The 20,189-nt window shown below is 40.9% G+C and overlaps 1 protein-coding gene across 5 annotated transcripts in view; it reads left to right on the top strand.

The window, feature by feature from the left end:
• The window catches only part of HTR2A (5-hydroxytryptamine receptor 2A), a 32,141-nt gene extending 12,092 nt beyond the window's left edge, over positions 1 to 20,049 (top strand). For 3 of the 5 annotated variants that reach the window (XM_052664592.1, XM_052664591.1, XM_052664589.1), the window contains one exon: positions 12,356 to 20,044. In XM_052664592.1, coding sequence (XP_052520552.1) covers positions 12,356 to 13,155 — 800 coding nt within the window. In that variant the 3' untranslated portion in view covers positions 13,156 to 20,044. Of the gene's footprint in view, positions 1 to 12,355 lie in introns of all 5 variants that reach the window. The other 2 variants (XR_008201932.1, XR_008201931.1) reach the window with 2 other exon arrangements.
• Positions 20,050 to 20,189: the final 140 nt, after the last annotated feature.

Here is a 20,189-nt window from a genome sequence, read left to right as displayed (position 1 = left end):
TCTAGGAAGTCTATTCTAGTGCTTGACCTCTCATACAGGAAAGAAGTGTTTCCCAATGCCAAATCTGAGCCTCCTCTGGTGCAGCTTTGTGCCGTTCCTGCCCTGTAGTTGTTCCCAGGTGCAGAGCCCAGCACCTCTCTCTCTGCTTCCCATCCTCAGAGAGCTGCACAGAGCAATGAGGTTGCCTCTAGGCTTTCTCTTCTCCAGACTGGACAACCAAATATCCTCAGCCTCTTCTCACAGGATGCACTCTCCAACATTTTTGCAAGTTTTGTTGCAATCCCCTGGATGTTCTCGAGGACCTTGATACCCTTTTTATATTGCGGAGCCCAGAATTGCACAAAGCATTTAAAGTGAGGCCACAATAAAGCTAAATACAGTTGGAAAATCACCTCGTTTGACTGGCTGTCCATGCTGTGTTCATATTAATGTATGTCTTTTTTTTCTGCTTTGGTTTTATTGCTAAGGGCAACTTTTACACAACAGATGTGTATTTTTAATAGCATAGCTATGTGGAAGGAACAGGGTTAATCAGTGTACTGATGACATAATTTGTTAATTGTCCTTTTCTTTATTTTTGTAAACTTTCTTCACTTAGAACATCATGACTACAGTGTTCTTGTCATTGAAGCTACAGGCAAAAAAAAATCCCCATTAAGTTCAATTGGTCCAAGCTGGTCCTATTATCAGGTTTCTTTGGATGAATAAGTAACTGTTCTTGGTTTGCAATAAGCCCTATAATCAGACAGTCTCTCTTCTATAGGACATTTCAGAGTAATTGGAATGTTTTAAGAAAAAGGGCAGTAACATTACAGCTCCTATTATAAGTTATTCCTCCTTCTCTGAAAGGCTATATTTTTCAGCCAGTTGTGTACCCAGCACAGTGAGTAATGCATGGAAGAATCTAGAAAGGATGGAGAGGGAAGAATGGATTTATGTCCTTCCCCAGGCCAACATTTCTGCATGTGGTGCTATGTGAGGTGTTGCAAAATGCAAAAGGGACATGTACAAAGGCTTCTTTGATGGATCTGGTAGATCTCTACAACTGCATACAGCTAAGAGAGGATCCTGGGTTGACCAAAAAATTATTTGAGCCTGTCTAAGCAGAAGAACTGGGATTTTTGCATAGCAGAAGCCACTTGCAATATAAATGAGCAGGAGAGAAGTGCGGAAGAAATCATGTCAGGATTTATAAACTCTGTCATCTGTACCCTGTAATTGTATTTAATGACCTTATAAATTAAAAAATGGTGTTCAAGTAACACTCAATAGCATAAAGAGAAAATATCAATAAAAAGAAATTTTAAGTCCTTTTCAAATTGCAGAGCCATTTCACAGCACTTTTTATGCATTTTTAAGAATGAAAATTTATTAAAACCGGATTTTGCATTTTATAATGTTAGGAAAGATAAATGTGTCACAGAATTGTGCTTTAAAATGAAATCTATACATTTACCTCACTTAGCACAAACATCACAAACTACCGCAGACTTGGGCTTCAATTAACCTTCCCCAGCCTGTTCCATTGGCACCATTTCTTAGCAGAAGCCCAGCTAATACATGTCAAGTCAGAGCTGAGACAACATATTCCTGATTTCCTGCAACAAAGTTTGAGATTGATTATTCCCAGTGTAAAACAAGCCCTGCTCTTTATGCTACTGCAGGACATGAGGAGGTCCCTCCAGCAAGCAGAGTAGATGTTTTTTGCTACAAGAGTAGTTCATAATTATCTTTTTTTCATTATCAAGGTGGTTTGTGACATTTACCAGAAAGATAAGCCTAGGGATTTTTCTCCAACACATACATTGCAACCTGTAGGTGGGAAATATGGGCAGATACCATCTACCACTTTTCTTCTAGTCTCTAACTCTGGTATTTTCCAGATATGAGGAAAGCACTGCCTGAACTGAGAAAAGAGCAATTCAGTCAGTGTGAAGGGCATTATCCATCAGGTGGGCAGTGAAGTGTGAAGTAGAGTATCCTGAATCACTATGTTCAGACCAGTATGTGTTGGTAAGCTGCTTTATGCCCCATTTTTCTTTCCAAATTATACACTGTGGTTGGGACAGCTATCCAATAAAGAGTCATTGGTGCAGCCTCTCTGTATAACTAATCGAAAGCCGATCATTTGCTTGGTGAAAAGTCTCTGCAAGAAGCCACAGGAGGCTCAAAGAGACGAGACAAAGATTTGTGTTACAGTGGAACCTTGGCACAACAGCTCAGCCAGAACCAGGGCAGTGAGGTACAGACCATGGTCTTAAGGAGGCTGCAGGCAGCAAAAATAAAGTGCCCAAGGCCTAGAAATTTCAGACGAACTACAGGGGTAGTTTTCTATCTCACTGCAAAAATGCCATTAAAGAAAATAAAATATTAAACAACTTATTTGCCATTCAGTAGCCTGCTAAACTACACGAGATCAAGCCAAAGTGCAGGGGAAATCTCAGGTAGATACCAGCAGAAAGTCTCCAGTCCATTGGAGGGTTAAGCCAGTTAAGCAAATTACCAGCATTTAACAAATTGTACGAAGTAATAATTAAAAGCCCAGAAGTATAAAAACTGGGATAGTGGAGGATCTTGTCACTTAGGCTGCTCCAGGAGCCATCTTATTAGTTGCTTATGATAGTGGAATATCTGAGATCTGACTGTAATTTCTAGCTTATTGCTCCTATATTTTATAAAGCATTACTGCACGCTTAGCATGTAGAGTATAATAAGTTAGCCCTGAGGAGCCTTCAGGAGCTTCACAGCTGAACAGCAGATTGATAACACGTGAGCAGGGAAGGTCTTGATAAAAATGTATTGTGTGTCTTTCATTCCTGAAGTACAATTATACCCAAATCTGTTCTCCTGGGGGGCTGAATAGCAAACATGGCAGGAAGCCACCTGACATGGAAGAAAAAAAAGTGATTTGCTAAACAAGAGGAATACCACAAGCAGATTGATTTGATCCCACTTGGAGCCTTTTGTTTTTCAAAGAGTAATGTTCACTAAGCCAGTGAAAACTACAAATTTGTAACTTCTTCCAAGTGAAATTAAGCCATTGCTACAGGGAACTTCAAAACATCAATGTGATTTAAAGAACATTAGATATGCACACAAAAAGAGAAAAGCAGGTTTGACCTGCTCTGCTGCATTTTTCTGGGATAGTCACAATCTCACCCAGAAACTGTTATTGCAAATAATACTGCAGATAAATTACAGGTGGAAGGTCTGAAAAATGTGTTATTGTTAAGAGTCGAATCATAGAATCATAGAATCACAGAATCATAGAATCATACAATCATGTAATCATACAATCATACAATCATAGAATGGCTTGGTACGGAAGGGAGTACAAAGATTCCAACCCTGGAAGGGAGTACAAAGTTCCAACCCTACTGCAGGCAGGGTTGCCAGTCACTAAACCAGGCACTAGATCAGATTGCCTAAGGCCCCATCCATCCTGGCCTTGAACACCTTCATGGATGGGACAACCACAAGATAAACTCTCCCAACCCATAGATTTTTGGAGCTGCAGTGTGATTTCCCTTAGGCCTTGTGTAATGTGGCAAAGCACTCTCTTTCCCTCCTGGGAAGTTCACGTTGGTTGGAGGCAGGGGCTGAAGCACAGACAGATGTGCAGAGCAAACCAAAGTTCATGTAGGAGAACTCACACATGGGACCACATGCCCTGCCTACCTCACCTGAAATGCAATGCTACTGGAAAGGACAATGGGGCAAGAAGACTCCAAGAGACCTCACCAAACCCATACAAAAATATAGGGGCACCACTCCCAGTGGTGTGGAGGGGATTTAGATGATCTTTGAGGTCCCTTGCATCCCTCTAGTTCAGGCACTAGATCAGGTTGCCCACTGGTTGCGGTGTTTGTAACTACCTACACACAGAGCTGTCAAAACAAGTCTGATGCAAGTAATAAAAAGCTTTGGATCATGAAAACACAGCTCGTAGCTCAGTCACTTAGAAAATTCGGCACGCTTGTTCAGCAGGTGTGTGTTCATCTGTAGATGTGTGTGTATCCATGTGAAATTAATGCTTATTTTCAGCCCTACTTCATTTAATGTGATATATTATGGTATCCACATGCCTCTGAGATAAGTGGGAGGTAAAGAATCATCAGCTTTCCACTCCAAGAGATTTGAAAATGCACCTGAGGTCATAGGCAGGTCTCTCTGTCCTCCCCTCCCTCAGGCACTTCCCAGTTATAGAGCAGAAGGAAAAAGTAGGTTTAGAGAGAGCTAATGAGAAAGAAAGCCCATTTCCATATGCAAATCTAGGCTGGCCCTGCCCAAAGTCTGCCGAGAGAGGCTGTGGGGTTTTCTCCTTGTGGCTCTTGTAGTGTCACCTGGATGTGACCCTGGGCACACTGATCTGGGTGTCCCCATTGGTGCAGGGGCTGCTACAGAGGGACACAGAGGGCCCTTCCAGCCTCAGCTGGGCTGGGGTTCTTTCCACGAGTTCTCAATGTCTGGGAAGATGGGACTGAGCATGGAAAAGTAAGTGTTACTTCATCTGAGATGTGACGTAGTAACAGGGTGCCAGAACCTCGTGAATCATAAATATTTCTTGTAGACATGGAGTGGGTTCCTGTAAGGATGAGCTAAGGTGTCATCCTGTGAGCAAAGGGATGGTTCTTGTTGAGGTGAACACATCAATGCTATGTGCCACCATAGAATCATAGAATATCCCAAGTTGGAAGGGACCCAGAAGGATCACAGAGCCATGAACACCCCTTATTGGAGATCGGGTTGAGTAGGTTCCTATGAATCAGTAAAGAAGAATACAATGTTCAGGATCTTTCTAGTGCTGGTTTTTAAACTCCTATATATCCCTGGAGCCTTCTGCTTCAAAAGCAAAACTCAGATGCATTCTTGCGTCCACCTTCTTCTCTGCAGATGCATTTATAAATACTTGCATTTGCACAGTCATCTGCACAAAACAATGAGATCTACTTTTTATCTAAACATTGTCTCATTCTCTAGTCTAGTCTTGGAGCCTTTGACAACTTTTCCATGACTTAACATCACTAAAATATTCAAAATAACCGTGAGATCTGGCTGAGCGTGGTGAAAGGAGTATCCATCAAATCCATGGGAGACCTGAGGAAGAATCCAGCATGTGGTACATGTTATTCCATTCTTTTGCTGTGTACAAAAATTTACTTACCAGGCAATTTGGCCTTTCCTATTAAGTTATGAAAATTCTGTGCTTGAACTGATATAAATGTTATGCTAAACAAGGAGCTGCAATTCAAGTATATCTGTCATCTAAAAAGGAAATTTTTATATAAATTGATAAATTATCTCAATCTTCTGAGCTTTCCACTGCTCAAGGAGAACATTATTCTCTTTGCTGTCTCTAGAACTTTACACGTAGGTGCCCAGTGCTACAAGTCACCAGTGTGCTAACTCCATGGAGAAGGGCTTTTACTCTACAAGGACCAGAGATTCAGTTAAAATGGGCCCGAGAGAAGTGAAAAGTGATGGCCTTAAGTTGAACCAGAGGATGCTCAGGTTGGATATTAGGAAAAATTTCTTCTCAGGATGAGTGGTGAGGCATTGGAACAGGCTGCCCAGGGAGGTGGTGGAGTCCCTGACCCTGGAGGTGTTCAAGACTGTGTGTATGTGGCACTGAGGGAGGTGATTAGTGGGCATGGTGGGGATGGGCTGGCAGTTAGGACTAGAAGATCTTAGTGGTCTTTTCTAAATGTATGATTTGCAAGCAAGGACCAAAGAAAGACTAGGAAATAACTAAAAAAAAAAAAAAGTAATTCTGAAATTAGATACCAGGAGTAGCTCTGGGAGACTCCTTGCTTATGATGAGGCAGCACAGGTTACTCCATCATTTCCTTTTGCCTTGGAGGCCTCCTTTCTGGCCATCATAGTGAACAGAAAGGGAAGGCCATCCATGCATACCCACCAAGGTAACACGGTTTGGTTGCAACAGTAAGGATCTCTATTTCAACTTGGTCAATCAAACTGGGGTTTGTTCCTCATTGCTCCTTGTTGCATGCATGAATGGAATCTGAATCTGAAATCCTCAATCCCTTAATCCTTTCTCACATAGGTTTCTTTAGGACGTTTATAATTCTTTATTTCTTTCTAGTCATTTGACGAGCGTAGGCTTCTGTTAGTCCCCTTAGTGAGTGGATAATCATATTACACAGAAGGATAACAACTTCTCTTTATCTGAGATAGCTGCCGGGAGCCAGTCAGCACCCTGGCAGAAGCTTCTGCCCAAAGCAAAGATAATGTCACTAGATGAAGAGCAAAGAGGACCGGCAAAAGTGGAGAAGCTCAACTGGAAATTATAATGCAAAAATGTGTATCTTTGCCTTATATGCTCAAAAGGATGAGAAAATACAGCAAGGAAATGAGAATGACCAGACATGAAGGACACACAGTTGTCCTGCCACACAGATAGCAAGTGGGTGTGTATGGGGTGTGTAGGGCAGAAATAGCACTTGGAATTGAAAGCAAGGAAAGTGCTTCCCACTGTTTGATTCCTGCTGCATCTAGGAAATAGGACAGCACGTACATTTTGTAAGGGAACAGGATTATATCAAAGCAGTAAGCAACTCCATCAACAGTTTCCTCTCATAACTCAGCCTACCCTGGAGCCCTTGATTTCTAATCACTGGGGTGATAAAGAGGCAGCTGGCCTTCAATTCTTGTTCTGTACTGCTCTACTAATTCTGTTTCTATTTAAATCATTATCACACTCCTGCAAATGAACTTGGACAGACAGAACTCTGCACTTTAAGAAATAGACTTCTTTAAGAAATAGGCTTCAAGATCAAAAATACCAACGACAAATATACCAGGAGGACATCGCTACTTTTCTGATTTTATTTTTCTAAAGTGAAATAGACCAGTTATGGCATTATATTATTATGAATGATGATTTACAATAATTTTTTTTCACATGAAAAGAATTGAATATATCTCCTACTAGGCTAAATAATATGCTTTCCAAAAGATTTTCTGAGCTCCCATCAGCAAAGCCATTTCAAAATATATAGAATAATCCAGGTATTAGCTGTTGCCCAACTAGATGAAGTTAAATGTAGCATAGCTTTACTTTTGGTTGTATTAAAGAGAACACGTTACCAAAGACAGTGTTCCAATGGAAAGCTACAGGAAGCCCTCTGCATGTGTCCTCTAACAAAAAACTAGGCTTGACCTATGGACAAAGATAAGGGAAATGTCTGGACCTGCTCTAATTCCAGCCCTTTGAGGTTGATGTCTCTGGGATGCAGAAAGGAGATGCCCCACCAGCACTGTGAATTGCTTACCTCTCATGGAAATCCATCTGAAAGGATTACAGTATGGGGGTTTGTGAGAGAAAGCTCCTCACCCATCCCCATCCCCACCACCATGTGTATCTGCCAAGGAGAAGTTCCTGCTGGAGATTCTGGGAACCCTGACTAAGAAAGGAAGAATTTTCATGCTGAGTTACATGGAGACTCACATGGCGATTCCCAAAATACCCACAGCTTTTCAACATATTCTTTCCCTGGCGAAAATTTCTGCTTCTGTATTGCCACCCACCAGCAAACTGCACAACCATGCTATCAGCAATATGTCTGGGACAATTTGGGCAGCAATGACACTGCAACAGTGAAAGGTTTGTCATGACTTCAGATGAGTCATTTGGGAAACAGCACTTTCAGATGCATGCAGAAATCAGCTAAGTGTTTGCAGGTCTAGGGAAACAATTACCTCCTTGGGTGCCACGTGTCAAGCAGAGACATTAAGCCAGGCTGCGTGGCTCTCCTGTGAATGTGTAAATGGAAGTGCACAGGTAGCTGATATAAGATCCAGACACATTTTCATCCTTGATGTGCAGAGGAAGACATGGTTCCCCTACAGTCCCCCCATGAAGTCATTCCCTGGGGTCTGTTCCTGGAGCAAGCAGATACATCCACGCGTAAATCAAAGAAATAAATCTTATTTTGTGTGACTGTTCTGGTCCCAAATATTAAAAGTAATGTGATGACCACATTGCCCCAAAGCAGTGCTGCAGGATTTGGCCCTTGATACATCTGAATCAATGCAACTGCTAAAGTTTGAGCTGGGAAGGTTTCGTATCTTTTTCATGCAGGGGTGAACAAAGGTACTGACTTTTGTTGAGGTCCTGTAGTGACATTTCTAAAGGTATTTCCTACTCCTTGGACAGTTGTTAGGGTGCGTAATAATGCTCATTTATATTCAAATCAATCAAAATGAGACACGCAGCATGACTTACAGTTTCTGCTTGAAGGAGACTTTATGAATGGAACCTTGACACTGTATGTTCACTACCCCTCCTTCTCTTCACCCTAGGTAGCCCAGGTTTGTCAGTTTTCTGGGCATGTTGTATATTCTGGCTTTGATTCATTTATAATCTCAGCAGCTCAAGGCAGTGTCAAACCTAGTTTAGCTGTCCACTTAAAGAGGTTTTATGGCTGCTGTGCACCTCTGAAGATTTGCAAGCCAGCAGTGTGTACCACTAAATCAACTTTTGTCAGTTTTACCAGGCTTTTGGAGAGAACAACAGGAAGGATGCTATTGCTTTACTTCTCAACCTTTGGTGTTCTTAAGAGCCTTTTGTCATTCTGAAGTTGTGCCCAAATGGTGGAGTTTTAATACAGGATTTATTACCCTTCTTCACTGTTTTTGTTCTGTCTTGTGGTTTATTAAAGTCTATCGAGTTTGAAACAGCCACCTCTGTATAAATCAAGTTGTATAAATAAATCATCTTATACTGGAGGTACATAATATTTAGGGTTTGTCCACAAAGGAAAATGTTCTGATTTAAGTGGGAGTATTAACTGGAAATGCAGTAGCTAACGTACCTCCAGAGCTTGAATGGATGCTCCCATTCTGTACCAAGAGCTTCCTTGTGCCTTTTATTATGAAGTTAACTGGTGAATCAGCATAAATTTTTCACTTATCAATGAATGCGTGAATAAAGCATAGGCTGGGAGCTTTTATTATCTCTGTCTGCACTATGAGTTCAATCTTGTCCAGACCTCAGTAGTATGTGGCTGACATTCATGGTCACATATGATACCTCTTAAAAACCCCCTCAGATTGGTGAACTTGGAATGCACATGGAAGTTTCTTTTTATTTACACTTTAAGAACAATTGCCATTGAATTTTTTTGTCCTCACTGGGGCATATTTGCCATTTTCATGCCACTCATCAAAAAGGCACAAACTCTATTTCATTTAGGAAAGAAGAAGCTTAGTCCCCAAAGACATGAAAAAAGTCGGGCTGGAAATTAATGTATTCCACACAAGAATGTCACAATATCACTTGTAGGATCCCTCATCTGGACTAGTAAGTACACAAAAAACAGCTTACAACTGTCAGTGCTCCCTGCTACCAAGTTGTGGTGTCTCTGGTATTTTCAGATTTCACAGTGGCCAACTACCTGTGGCTGTAGGGCTGTAGGGCTATCAGCAACTGCTACAGCTCTGCTGTGAACATCTCTTTTGCACCTGAAGGAATCACAAGGAGACATGAAAACTCCAGCTACAAGCTGAAGCTCATTTCCAATCAGTCGCATTTTTAAGACAGAAATCTGGATGTGAGATTCTAGCTCTTCAGAACATGCTCACAGCAAAACAAAGCAGATGGAGAATTGCTGCCCTAGTGTTTTGGGTGAGGAGTTGTAACTGACTTTGGCCTTTTCCTTGAAAAAACTTTCAATTACACTAAAATATTCCTCTTTCTAGTGCTGCTGACTCTTCTCCCATGAGTCTTGATTCAGCTGAACCATACGGTTCGTAGTAATGAAAGGCATCTTTTTACTCTGCCAATATCATTGCTTATTTTATCTCTGCAGCTCACACTAGGTCCTTGAATGAACTGTAAAAAAAAAACAAAAAAACCAGCCCTGCTGTTATCTGTGTTGGGCAGAAATGGAAGGAAAACCTGTGGTATTGCTCTGAGTAGCATTATATTTCCACACAGCTGAGATGTACTGCTAGGAACATGGTGCTTTCAGTATCCCTTCATCTCCTCCCATAAAATAAATGGGGGATTTGCAGCTTGCCTCAGTTCCTGAGGGGTGTTCATCACCTTCAACTATTTGGGCAGCGTGGCACCTGCAGGTGACCTCTCCCTTGGTGCCATCAGCCAAAGGGCAACTAATGTAGGGAACCCGCTTTAGCAGGGGTGTTGGACTTGATGATCTCCAGAGGTTCCTTCTAACTGCTACAATTCTGTGTTTCTGTGATTTTGAGACTTCAGCTTTTCTAAGCAAGATGCTTCCCAGAGCTGCTGAAGCTTTCCTCGCCCTGGGAGTGCAAGTTTGCATCTCACATGTTGCCTTCTCAAAGCTCAAGTTCAAGCATGTAGGCTTGTGCAGCCTTGAAACAGAAATAGAAAAAGCAATACCGCAGGCTCTTCGTTGGTTTCTGCCCTGGGCAGATAAGGAGGGTACTCCTGTAAAATGGCCAAAGGCACTGCCATGACTCAGTGCAAAACTGTGCAGATAAAATAAGCTACACTGCTTAGAAAAAGAGTGAGCCTTACAGAAGCCCCAGAAGAATGGAACATTTGAACAGAACAATAGCTTAATATTATTACTATAATTATTGTTTTGTGTTGTGCCTGAACTGCAGAGCCTTCCTGCAGGATTGGAGATCTGTTGGCACTGTTAATGCATGAAATGAAGAGACAGCTCATGCTTTCACAGGACTCTCAGTTTGTGCACTGGGGTTGGAAGAAGAAGAGGAAGGGACGTAGAAGGCAGGTGCCATTTAAGAGCTGGTGGTGTGAAGATGAATGTCAGGACTCATCTGGGAAACAGAAAGGACATTCTTGGACACATAAGGGACAAGGGAGGGCACAGTATCATGCTGTCATGTCAGTCAGATCACAAAATATTTAATTCATTTTTTCCCTAAAAGCCAAACACCCAGGGTTTCTCATGAAGATGCAGAGGGGCTCCTGAATGACACTGACTTTCCACAGGATTTGGACTCCCAGCTGCTTTTGTCCAAGCAGGGCTGTACGATCACAACTTCACTTTTGCTGTCTTCATGTCACATCATCCTTTTGCTGGCTGAATATTGCCTCTCTTGAAGAGACAGCATCCATCTGGGGGGAGGGGAGGAAAGAAAAACACAACCACAAAACAGATGCACAACAAACAGCAGCTGTTCAATTTCAGATGGGCACTAGCAGCATATGCAGAAGTCCCCAAGGAAATGTTTGAGTGGACTTGAGTGAGGAGAAAGGACTTCATCACCTGGCTTTGCTGTTCCTTACAGAGCAAGAACACAGCAAAAACTCCAGGGAAAGATGAGGTTCATGCTGCTGTCGATGCCCCTGGGGCTGTGTTTTCAGAGGGCAGCCTGCGGTAGATGGCTGGCAGTACCCAAGAGGGATCCTGACACTCTGCAGGGTGCACTGCTTCTCAGGCTGTCTCATATCCATGTCTCTCAGTGCTTAATTTGTCCCCATCTTTCCTCTGGCTGTTGCCATGGAAAGTTTTTTTAGCATTTAGACTGTCAACTGTATGGAGATTACAGGGAGGGAAGAAAATAACCCAGCAGATGATTACATTCAGACCTGCTAAAAATATATATATATCTTTCCTCCTAAAATCAGCATTTCATAGTACTAAGGACACTTCTAATCCTCATTCAATAATAATAATAATAATAACAATAAAACAGTCCGAGATAAGACAACTCTTAACTCTGACTCTGGAAAAGAAAGACAGGATACCACCTTGATCACAGCTGAGAGAAGCCTTTGCCAAGGCAGTAGGACCAAAGGTCAAGCGTGGAGATTTTTGCAAGGGGACAAGACCAAAGAATAAGAATTTATGCTTTTATTGCCACCAGGTGTTACGTGACAGTCTGGTGGAAGAGATGTATCCTACTAGTGAATGAGCTTAGGTGTACAGGAGAGGGAATGGAGATTAGAGTAACTGCAGTATCCTGTGTAATGCCATTACTGCTTTTCACCTGCTCCTCTTTGCTGGGGTCCTCGAATGCACAAACCACCAGATTCAGAATCCACAAGATCAACATTTCACACTGCATCCTTTCTTAGCATGGCCCCATTAAAAGTGGCCCAAGGATGGGAGTTGTATCGTGCTGCTACCAAAACTTAAAATACAAAATTTTCCCTGCCCCTGTTTAAAATGAGTTTGCCTTGGGATGTCTGCCAATCATGGTTCTACCTGCTAGCAATCATTTACGCTCTGTAACTACTATTTCTTTAACATTATCACTATTACTCTAAGAAATAATCTGTGCACAGTTAAGGTTGTTTTGTTTAATTTTTCTTAAAGATTGGAAAATGGTATTTTTTTGTTTCTGTGTTTAACCTTCCCTTTCTCTAACCCACCTTCAGGTATCTCCATGCCTATCCCTGTCTTTGGACTACAAGATGACTCCAAAGTGTTTAAGAAAGGCCACTGCCTTCTTGCAGATGAGAATTTTGTGCTAATAGGCTCCTTTGCGGCATTCTTCATCCCTCTAACCATCATGGTGGTCACTTATTTTTTAACTATCAAGTCACTGCAGAAAGAAGCCATGCTGTGCGTGAATGACGTTGGCCCAAAGACCAAGTTTGCTTCTTTTAGTTTCCTCCCTCAGAGCTCCCTTTCTTCAGAGAAACTCTTCCAGCGCTCTTTGAACAGGGACATGGGGACCTCTGGGAGGAGAACCATGCAATCCATCAGCAATGAGCAGAAGGCTTCCAAGGTCCTTGGCATTGTCTTTTTTCTGTTTGTTGTGATGTGGTGCCCGTTTTTCATCACCAATGTGATGGCTGTAATCTGTAAGGAGTCGTGCAGTGAAGAAGTCATTGATGGGCTACTTAACATATTTGTTTGGATTGGGTACCTTTCTTCAGCCGTCAACCCACTCGTGTATACGTTGTTCAATAAGACCTACCGCTCAGCTTTCTCTCGTTACATTCAGTGTCGCTACAAGGAGGAGAAGAAACCTTTCCAGCTGATTTTAGTGAATACTATCCCAGCGCTTGCGTATAATTCTAGCCAGCTCCACCTGGCTCAAATGAAGAGTTTGAAAAAAGAGGCAAAATTGATGACCAAGGATTATTCGATGGTCAAGATCGGAATACGCCATATGGATGGTACCTCAAAGGGAAGCATCAGTCCAGGGAATGAAAAGGTCAGCGGCGTGTGACTCTACCAGCTGTTGGCAGCTGCCATGACAACCCCAAGCATACACTGAGAATTTCATCTCGTGGTGAGATGCTCTGAGAGTGCAAGAAAATCAGCCATGTCTGAGAGACCCTCCAGTAACATCACATACGCCTCATGTTATCCTGTTGATGAAAAGCAGGGTGGAATGGTATTAAATGTGCAATTTTTTTTCATACAGTACTTTGGCTGTTTTAAGCACAGGCTTTATTAAAATTATTTTTTTAATAATATAAGGGATATATTTCTTAAAGAAAAAAAAAATGCAATTTCTGGTATTATAATTATGGGCTGCAAAGAAACCTACGCATTTCTCCTCTCTTTGCAAATGAAAGCTAAGCTGTCCTTTGATTTCCTTGCAGGGTAGGCTCCAGCTAGTTCATCTTCCTGCAGTGGGATTTTCTTATCATTAACTGAACGAGCACTTTATGAAACTTTAAATAAAATGATGGTTAACTTACTAATATATATTTAAAATATGTTTTAAAGCATTAAAGAAAAATCTATTAAAACCTGTATAGATGAATTATATAGAAATTTTGGTAACTGTTTTTATGGCTATTTTTTTCTTCCAAGTGACCATTCTGAAATGTTAATGGACATTTCCGCCACTTGTTCTGAGTTCAAATTTGCAGTCTTCAGAAGTAAATTATACTTGAATGATCCCTTGTTTCTATCACCATTCGTAATCTTCTATTTCACATCTTGCACTTTATTTCCATTCTAAAAAATTCATCTGTTCTAACATAAAACTTGAAAGTAATTTTTTCAAAAGTCATTATTGGACTTGATTCTCTGCTCCTTCCCACTGCTGTTGACAGGGAAGTGAAGTGAGAGAAGAGTGGAAAATCAAGCACAGGACTGCTAAGTAATTTCAAGAATAATTCCATGCCTCTGCTTGATTCCAGCAGAGCTTGATTTAAATAATGTCAGTGAAAGTTTTGCATGAGAAAATCCTTTAGTGAAAGGTTTCAGCAGATTCTCTCCCACCATTTCTCTTTGGTTAAAAAGGCCATTATGAAGGTGTCCTTCTGGATTTCTTTTTTGTGCTCATAGAGTCAGAATTATTCAAAATCTTTTACTTGTTCAAATTTTTTTTCCCTGGTTTCGCTGTTTTGCTGTTATGGTAGATTGCTCAGGAATGATAGGTAGCTTGCACTACTAGGACTCAGCCTTAATGAAATACGTTTGGGCAAATTGGGCCCACTTTAAAATACCAGGACTTATCAACAGCATCATATTTCACCCACACAGCTCCAAGGGCAGAACGCAAAAAGAACATCAAATACATTTTCTGGAATAATGCTGTGTGACGACTTTCAGGCATCGTGGACATTTTAATTAAAGTTAGTGGGACTGTGCTGGAGAGCAGAAGCACAAACTTTGCATCAAAACTTCAGTCCAAGCATTTGATTCATTACATGAATTTTACGGTCATAAGTAGGATGCATTCCAGTTTCAGATCCTGTCCAATCTGTAAAAATAGTACTACCTATCCAGAAGCCAAACTCCAATGCCTTCATCATTTAACAAGTCCTTCTCTTGAAGCTCATCAGTTTCTGTAGAAGAATTAAATATCCACCAGGGTAAAGAAGGGAAGATAAACGAATCTTATTCATCCGGCAGGGTTTGGCTCAGAAAAGAAAGAACTTCAATTTAAAATATTGAATTCTGTGGTAAAAGAAGGCTTAGACCTTGAGTGGTTGTTCGGCTGATTTCCAAGCAGCCACTTTTATTATTTTTCTACCTGTTACCAGTAAGTTAACTAAATCTGATGGGGTTTGGGGACAGTTTCCTCCATAGAATATGGATAGGATGGGATAGGTCACAGCATGTCATTCATGGGCATGTGGCCATTAATGGTTACTACCCAAAAACTGGGACCTTTGGATCGCGTGACATATCAACTGGTACACCATATATTGTGCTCACCAAGATGATTGATGCAAACATTTGGACACCAGAATCAAAGCAAAAGAGCTTTAGCAAAAGGAAAAATCAGCTCACTGTTTCTCCCTCTCTATACCCTCCCAGTTCCTTCATAGCACAACAAGAGGAGTGCAAGCTCACAGCTCCACACAGGCAGAGAAGGGATTTCATGGGGAATCTGCAAAACATAGCTGAGCACAAGGACAGCTACGAATCAGGTGGGAACAGTGGGTTAAGTTAACCCACTTAACAGTATTTGTTAAGGAGTTTGATACAGACCCTAAATCAGCAGGTTTGAGCCAAGGCCAACCACCAGCTCTTATTACACAATCCAGCCAGCATCACTCCAGGGTACCCCACAGAACACGGTGTTCAGAACCTCCTGGTGCCCAGACATCTCCTCTCTGCAAATGGAAGATGGTTTTGAGAATTCACCCTTGAGAACTCCAGGGGAAAGGTGGGGAGCAATAAAACCTAAGTCCTGTGAGTAGGAAGCTCCGGATCTGGCACTAAACCAGATTGCCTTCAAATGAGGAATACTGATCAAAATACCCCGAGAAGGAGGGGAAAGGAAACACAGGTGCTAGTAAAAGTGGAGGGAAATGCTACCTTTTGTACAATTTTGTTGCATTTCTTTCAAGTCCTTTCAAGAGAAATGAGGGTAAGGGACAGAGAGCCCTTGTCCTATTGACCATCTGTGTCAGGGAGCAGAGCTGACCTGTGTACCATAAAATGTATACGGGCACCCTGCACTTTTCCACAGCTCAGTTCTTCCATATCTCCTGTTGCTGCTCAGCACAGTCTCCCCTACTCAGCTGCTTTTAATAAGCTGCTGCTGAACATTACACATCCACTGCCGATGCTCTCTGCTTACCATCTGCATTTCACCCACATGGCAGTGTAAATCAGCCTGCCGTCTCTCTTTCCTTTCACCTTCTGTTCCTCTTTCACAATGTGAAATTGCTCAGGTTGCAAATACTGACAGGGAATGTTTCAATGCAAACAGAAAGGGTTTCAATTACTTGCTTGATGTTTCATTAGAACTCTGAACATGAAATCCTTTCCCACTTATTAAAACAAAACCTGTGTTTGGGGCCTAAGAGACTTGACAGTTTTTCTTTAATTAACAGCTGGAGGCAACATAACATTTATTTTTGGTTAGAAGCGGGGATATCTGATGCCAGAGATTATAACACTGCTAGCACTCGGATAGATGGCTTTATTGAGAGAGCAGCAGCTTCTGCCCAAGAAACCTCTCTAAGGAGGTGCAGCAAATAAGGAATGTGCAGCAAATGAAAACCACAATCTCCAGCTCCTTATGAAGATATCTGACAGTTTTGGAAGGACCGATTCTGCCACTTCGCACCAAAATTTTAATAGATTTTTTCTCTGTGGTTTGCCTTAGGGATGATGACAGAGTCAAGTCTGAATTTGTAGCACCCACCGTGCCAGTTCTGCAGGAGGCTGTTAATCAGGAGATGGCAATGATAAGTCATGATACTGCTGCCAGATCTCAAAGTTCAGCCATTTTCAACCAGAATTTGTTGACAGGCTTGGGACGAACACTACTGTTTGATATGACCAGCTTCAGAGCAACAACTCCATCTTGTAAAAAAAAAAGTGAGTGTTTTCATTATGCATCAGACCAGAATGGAAATTGTGAAAATTTCCAGGAAAAAAAAAAGAAGAAGAAAAGAAAAGAAAAGAGACATTCACACTGACTAGATCAGAGGTCAGGGCCTTCCCCTGCTGTACAGGAAAAGCATGACGAGTGAGTCTGTCACATCCACATCTAACAGAACTGCTGCATCTGAAAAATGCTTTAACTGACAATTTTTCGAGCAGTTCTACATTTTATTACTGCTGAGACTGCATCTGAGAAATGCCCAAAGACATGAAGCTCACCATGTATCTCCTAAGCTGGTGTGCATACTTTATACACTTCAGGGTAAAGCATCCTAAGTATCGATCCCATCCAGCTGATCATGCACTGTACTTATGTAATTATTGGCAAATGGTGAGATGCATTCTATTTTGAATACTTGTATCTTTGCTTATGTAAATACATAGAGAAAAATGTTTGCTGTATTTTGTAAATGCTAATGTAAAACGGTGTTCTAAAGCTTTATTGTTTTGCCAGATCCCACTGCTCATAAAGCAGATTAAAATATTCAAATTCCATCAGTTGTTTTATAAACTGGAGGTTTGTCTGAAATAGCAATTTTCATAAAATCATAGTATGGGTTGAAAAGGACCACAATGATCATCAAGTTTCAACCTCCCTGCTATGTGCAGGGTTGCCAACTACTACACCAGGCTGCTTAGAGCCACATCCAGCCTGGAATTTTAGTTGGGTTTAATCACCCCATGTATGTACATAGTATAATATCTGCTGAAAGTGAAGGTCATGTTAAAGCACTCACTGAACTGGCAAAGACAAAAAACATGTTGTGAAATTTAATTCCATCCCTGTAGTAGTCTGCAGCCCACAATGAGCCATTGCAATCATTCTTTCTTTTTTTTCTAAAATAGCACTCCTGATGACAAAGGATGCATTTTTTGGACAAATACATATAGCTTAAAATGTTGAGTCTCAGAAACAGCGTAATAGTAATAAACCAATTATATAAATTTCCCCAAAATGTCACACAGTGAGATTAAAATTAATAAGCATCGTATACAAATAGCATTACGACACTTTGCAAACATAAATAACACCTGAGTCATAGAATCACAGTGCCATCTATTGGTAATATTTCCTTTCTCATAGAGAGTATTACAACAAGAACTCAAATTGGACTTTACTGCTACGTGATTTTTTCCATGGTAATCCCAAAAGAAATGTATTCCTCCAACCTGATCTTATGGCACACATGCCCTTGTTTACAACTGCAACATATATCAGACTAGCAAGGCTGGTAATAAAAAGTCTCCTTCAAACCCAGATTAGTCCTAATGATTCATCAAGCTTTAAAATGTGTAAAAGAGAGCATAGAAAGACATCTTTTTTTTTTTTTTTTCCAGAAGTTATCTAACAGAGGTAAACACTATTTTTGTTATAAACCTGTGAGGCACCATAGAGTGAAATGCGCCTGGTAAATCCCTGGCACATTACCACTCATTTGTCTCTGTAATGCTAATCTACTGGACACAGGCTCCAAGATACGATTATTACTCATATTAATTGGAAAACTCACTGCCACATTTACCTGTTCTGACAACACTTTGCACTGATCCCTGAAATAGAACAAATCCACCTTACCCATCTGACACTCCAAGCCCCAAAAGCAAAGAAGATATTTGGAAAAGAGAATATTTGGCTTTCACATTTACAGTGTGATCATCTGAGGCTGCTTGAAATATAGAAAAAAGCTATTTGTAAATTTTATATCATGCAGTGACATTCCTTGATTTGATCGTATTCTGTTCAGTATTGGTATTTGCAATTTGTACAAAGACGTGCCATGTTATCTGACCCTGAAATAGCTCTAGCAGTGGTTCTGCAAACCACAGTGACTTCCACTGAGCATTATTTAACCACACACATTCACAGTTTTTCAGTTCGACTGCAGTCCAATTTTTAGGATGGAGAAAATCTGTCAAATTCAAAGGTTTCATTCAAATTCTGTGCACCATTTTACATGCATCGAGTTACTCAGTCTTCACAGGACATAAATTGGAATTAACTCCATCAAAATTGCTTGGATTACATTCCTATGTTTCCAGTACAAAGCAAGGCAAAATGGGTGATGGCTCTGCAGGAAAATTAAATACTAAAACAAAGAATTTTAGGTGGCTGTGGAGAAAAACAGGAATGGCCAGGCACTGTGGTTTTACAAGTGTTGGACTTGTTCAAGCTTTATTTAAAACATGTAAGGTAATGTTTTACCAGTCTTGGTGTGAAATAAGTATGTCAAATCAGACCTAAGATCTTTAATTAAGAGATCCTCATACTTTAATAGAAAAATCTTCCTTTTTTTTATTAACATCTGTTTTCATGGTGGGGACACTTGGGAAGGATCCTATGCCAGCAGGCTTCCTTATGGCCCTATGCCAAAAGATTTCCTTTGAATCAAATCATTAGCAAAGAGATAATGAAGTAGAAGAGCACAGAGTTTATGTAAAGGATGTACATTAATCTATGGACCTATGTACCAAAAAGAGTTGATGTGAATCAACACAGTCCCTCATCTAAAGCTCTTAAATCATCAGTGTTCTCCACAGTGGCAGGACACCAGTCAGTCCTACAGGGGACTAAATTGGGCCTGTGGTATTTTGCCTGTAGAAATCTAAAAACATATGTGTAAAAAGGGAGACTATATGTAGTGGAGAAATTATTGCAAAGATAGTGCAAAGAGGTCATAACGGCTCTGGAAATGGCAGATGGAATTTTAAATAGATAAACCTAAGGTGGTACAACTTAAGGTGATTACTTGAAGGGGAAAAATCAGTTCTAGCTTTACATACAGAATGTTATGCCCCAAACTCATCAGTCTGGAATGAGATTTTTGTGTTATGGAACTGTGTAAAAATTGAGTACAGCTTTAAAAAATGAGAGAAAAGCAACATGGACAATCAATATTAGAGGAGGCGTCCATATTTATTACCCAATTTAACAGGGATTCTTCAAGGATTGTGTGAATTCATGAAGGAAAAATCTAAAGAGGGCTCTTTATCATACAGGTTATACATACCTCCAGCCAGAGACCTCAATGTCAGCAGGGTGCTCTCTGAAGCTGCCTGCCAAACGCTTGAGCACATCCTTCTACCAGGTTACAGTACAAAAAAATGAAGTGTTGAGCTGAATGTACCTTTAGTTTTCACCACTACAGTTGCTCACGTTCAGACTTCAAACAAAAAAGGTGATCTGTGTACATATATAATGAAGCAATTACCATTTTTCTATTCCTGCTCTTCCATAAATGCTTGTGCATGCGCCTAAAAGATGTCAAGGAGTCAATTCACAAATTCTTAAATCACAATTTGCTGACAACATAAGTATTAGTAGTTCATGAGTTCACTTTTGTTTTTCCTGTTGTATGATGAATGTTCTGCAGTGGCAGAAAGATTGCCAGCTTGACTATCCTT

Source organism: Tympanuchus pallidicinctus, unplaced genomic scaffold, assembly GCF_026119805.1.
Source record: "Tympanuchus pallidicinctus isolate F22 unplaced genomic scaffold, pur_lepc_1.0 scaffold6, whole genome shotgun sequence".
Classification (NCBI taxonomy): Eukaryota; Metazoa; Chordata; class Aves; order Galliformes; family Phasianidae; genus Tympanuchus; species Tympanuchus pallidicinctus.
The sequence above is the reverse complement of the archived record's forward strand: the minus strand, read 5'-3'. Positions and strand labels throughout refer to the sequence as shown.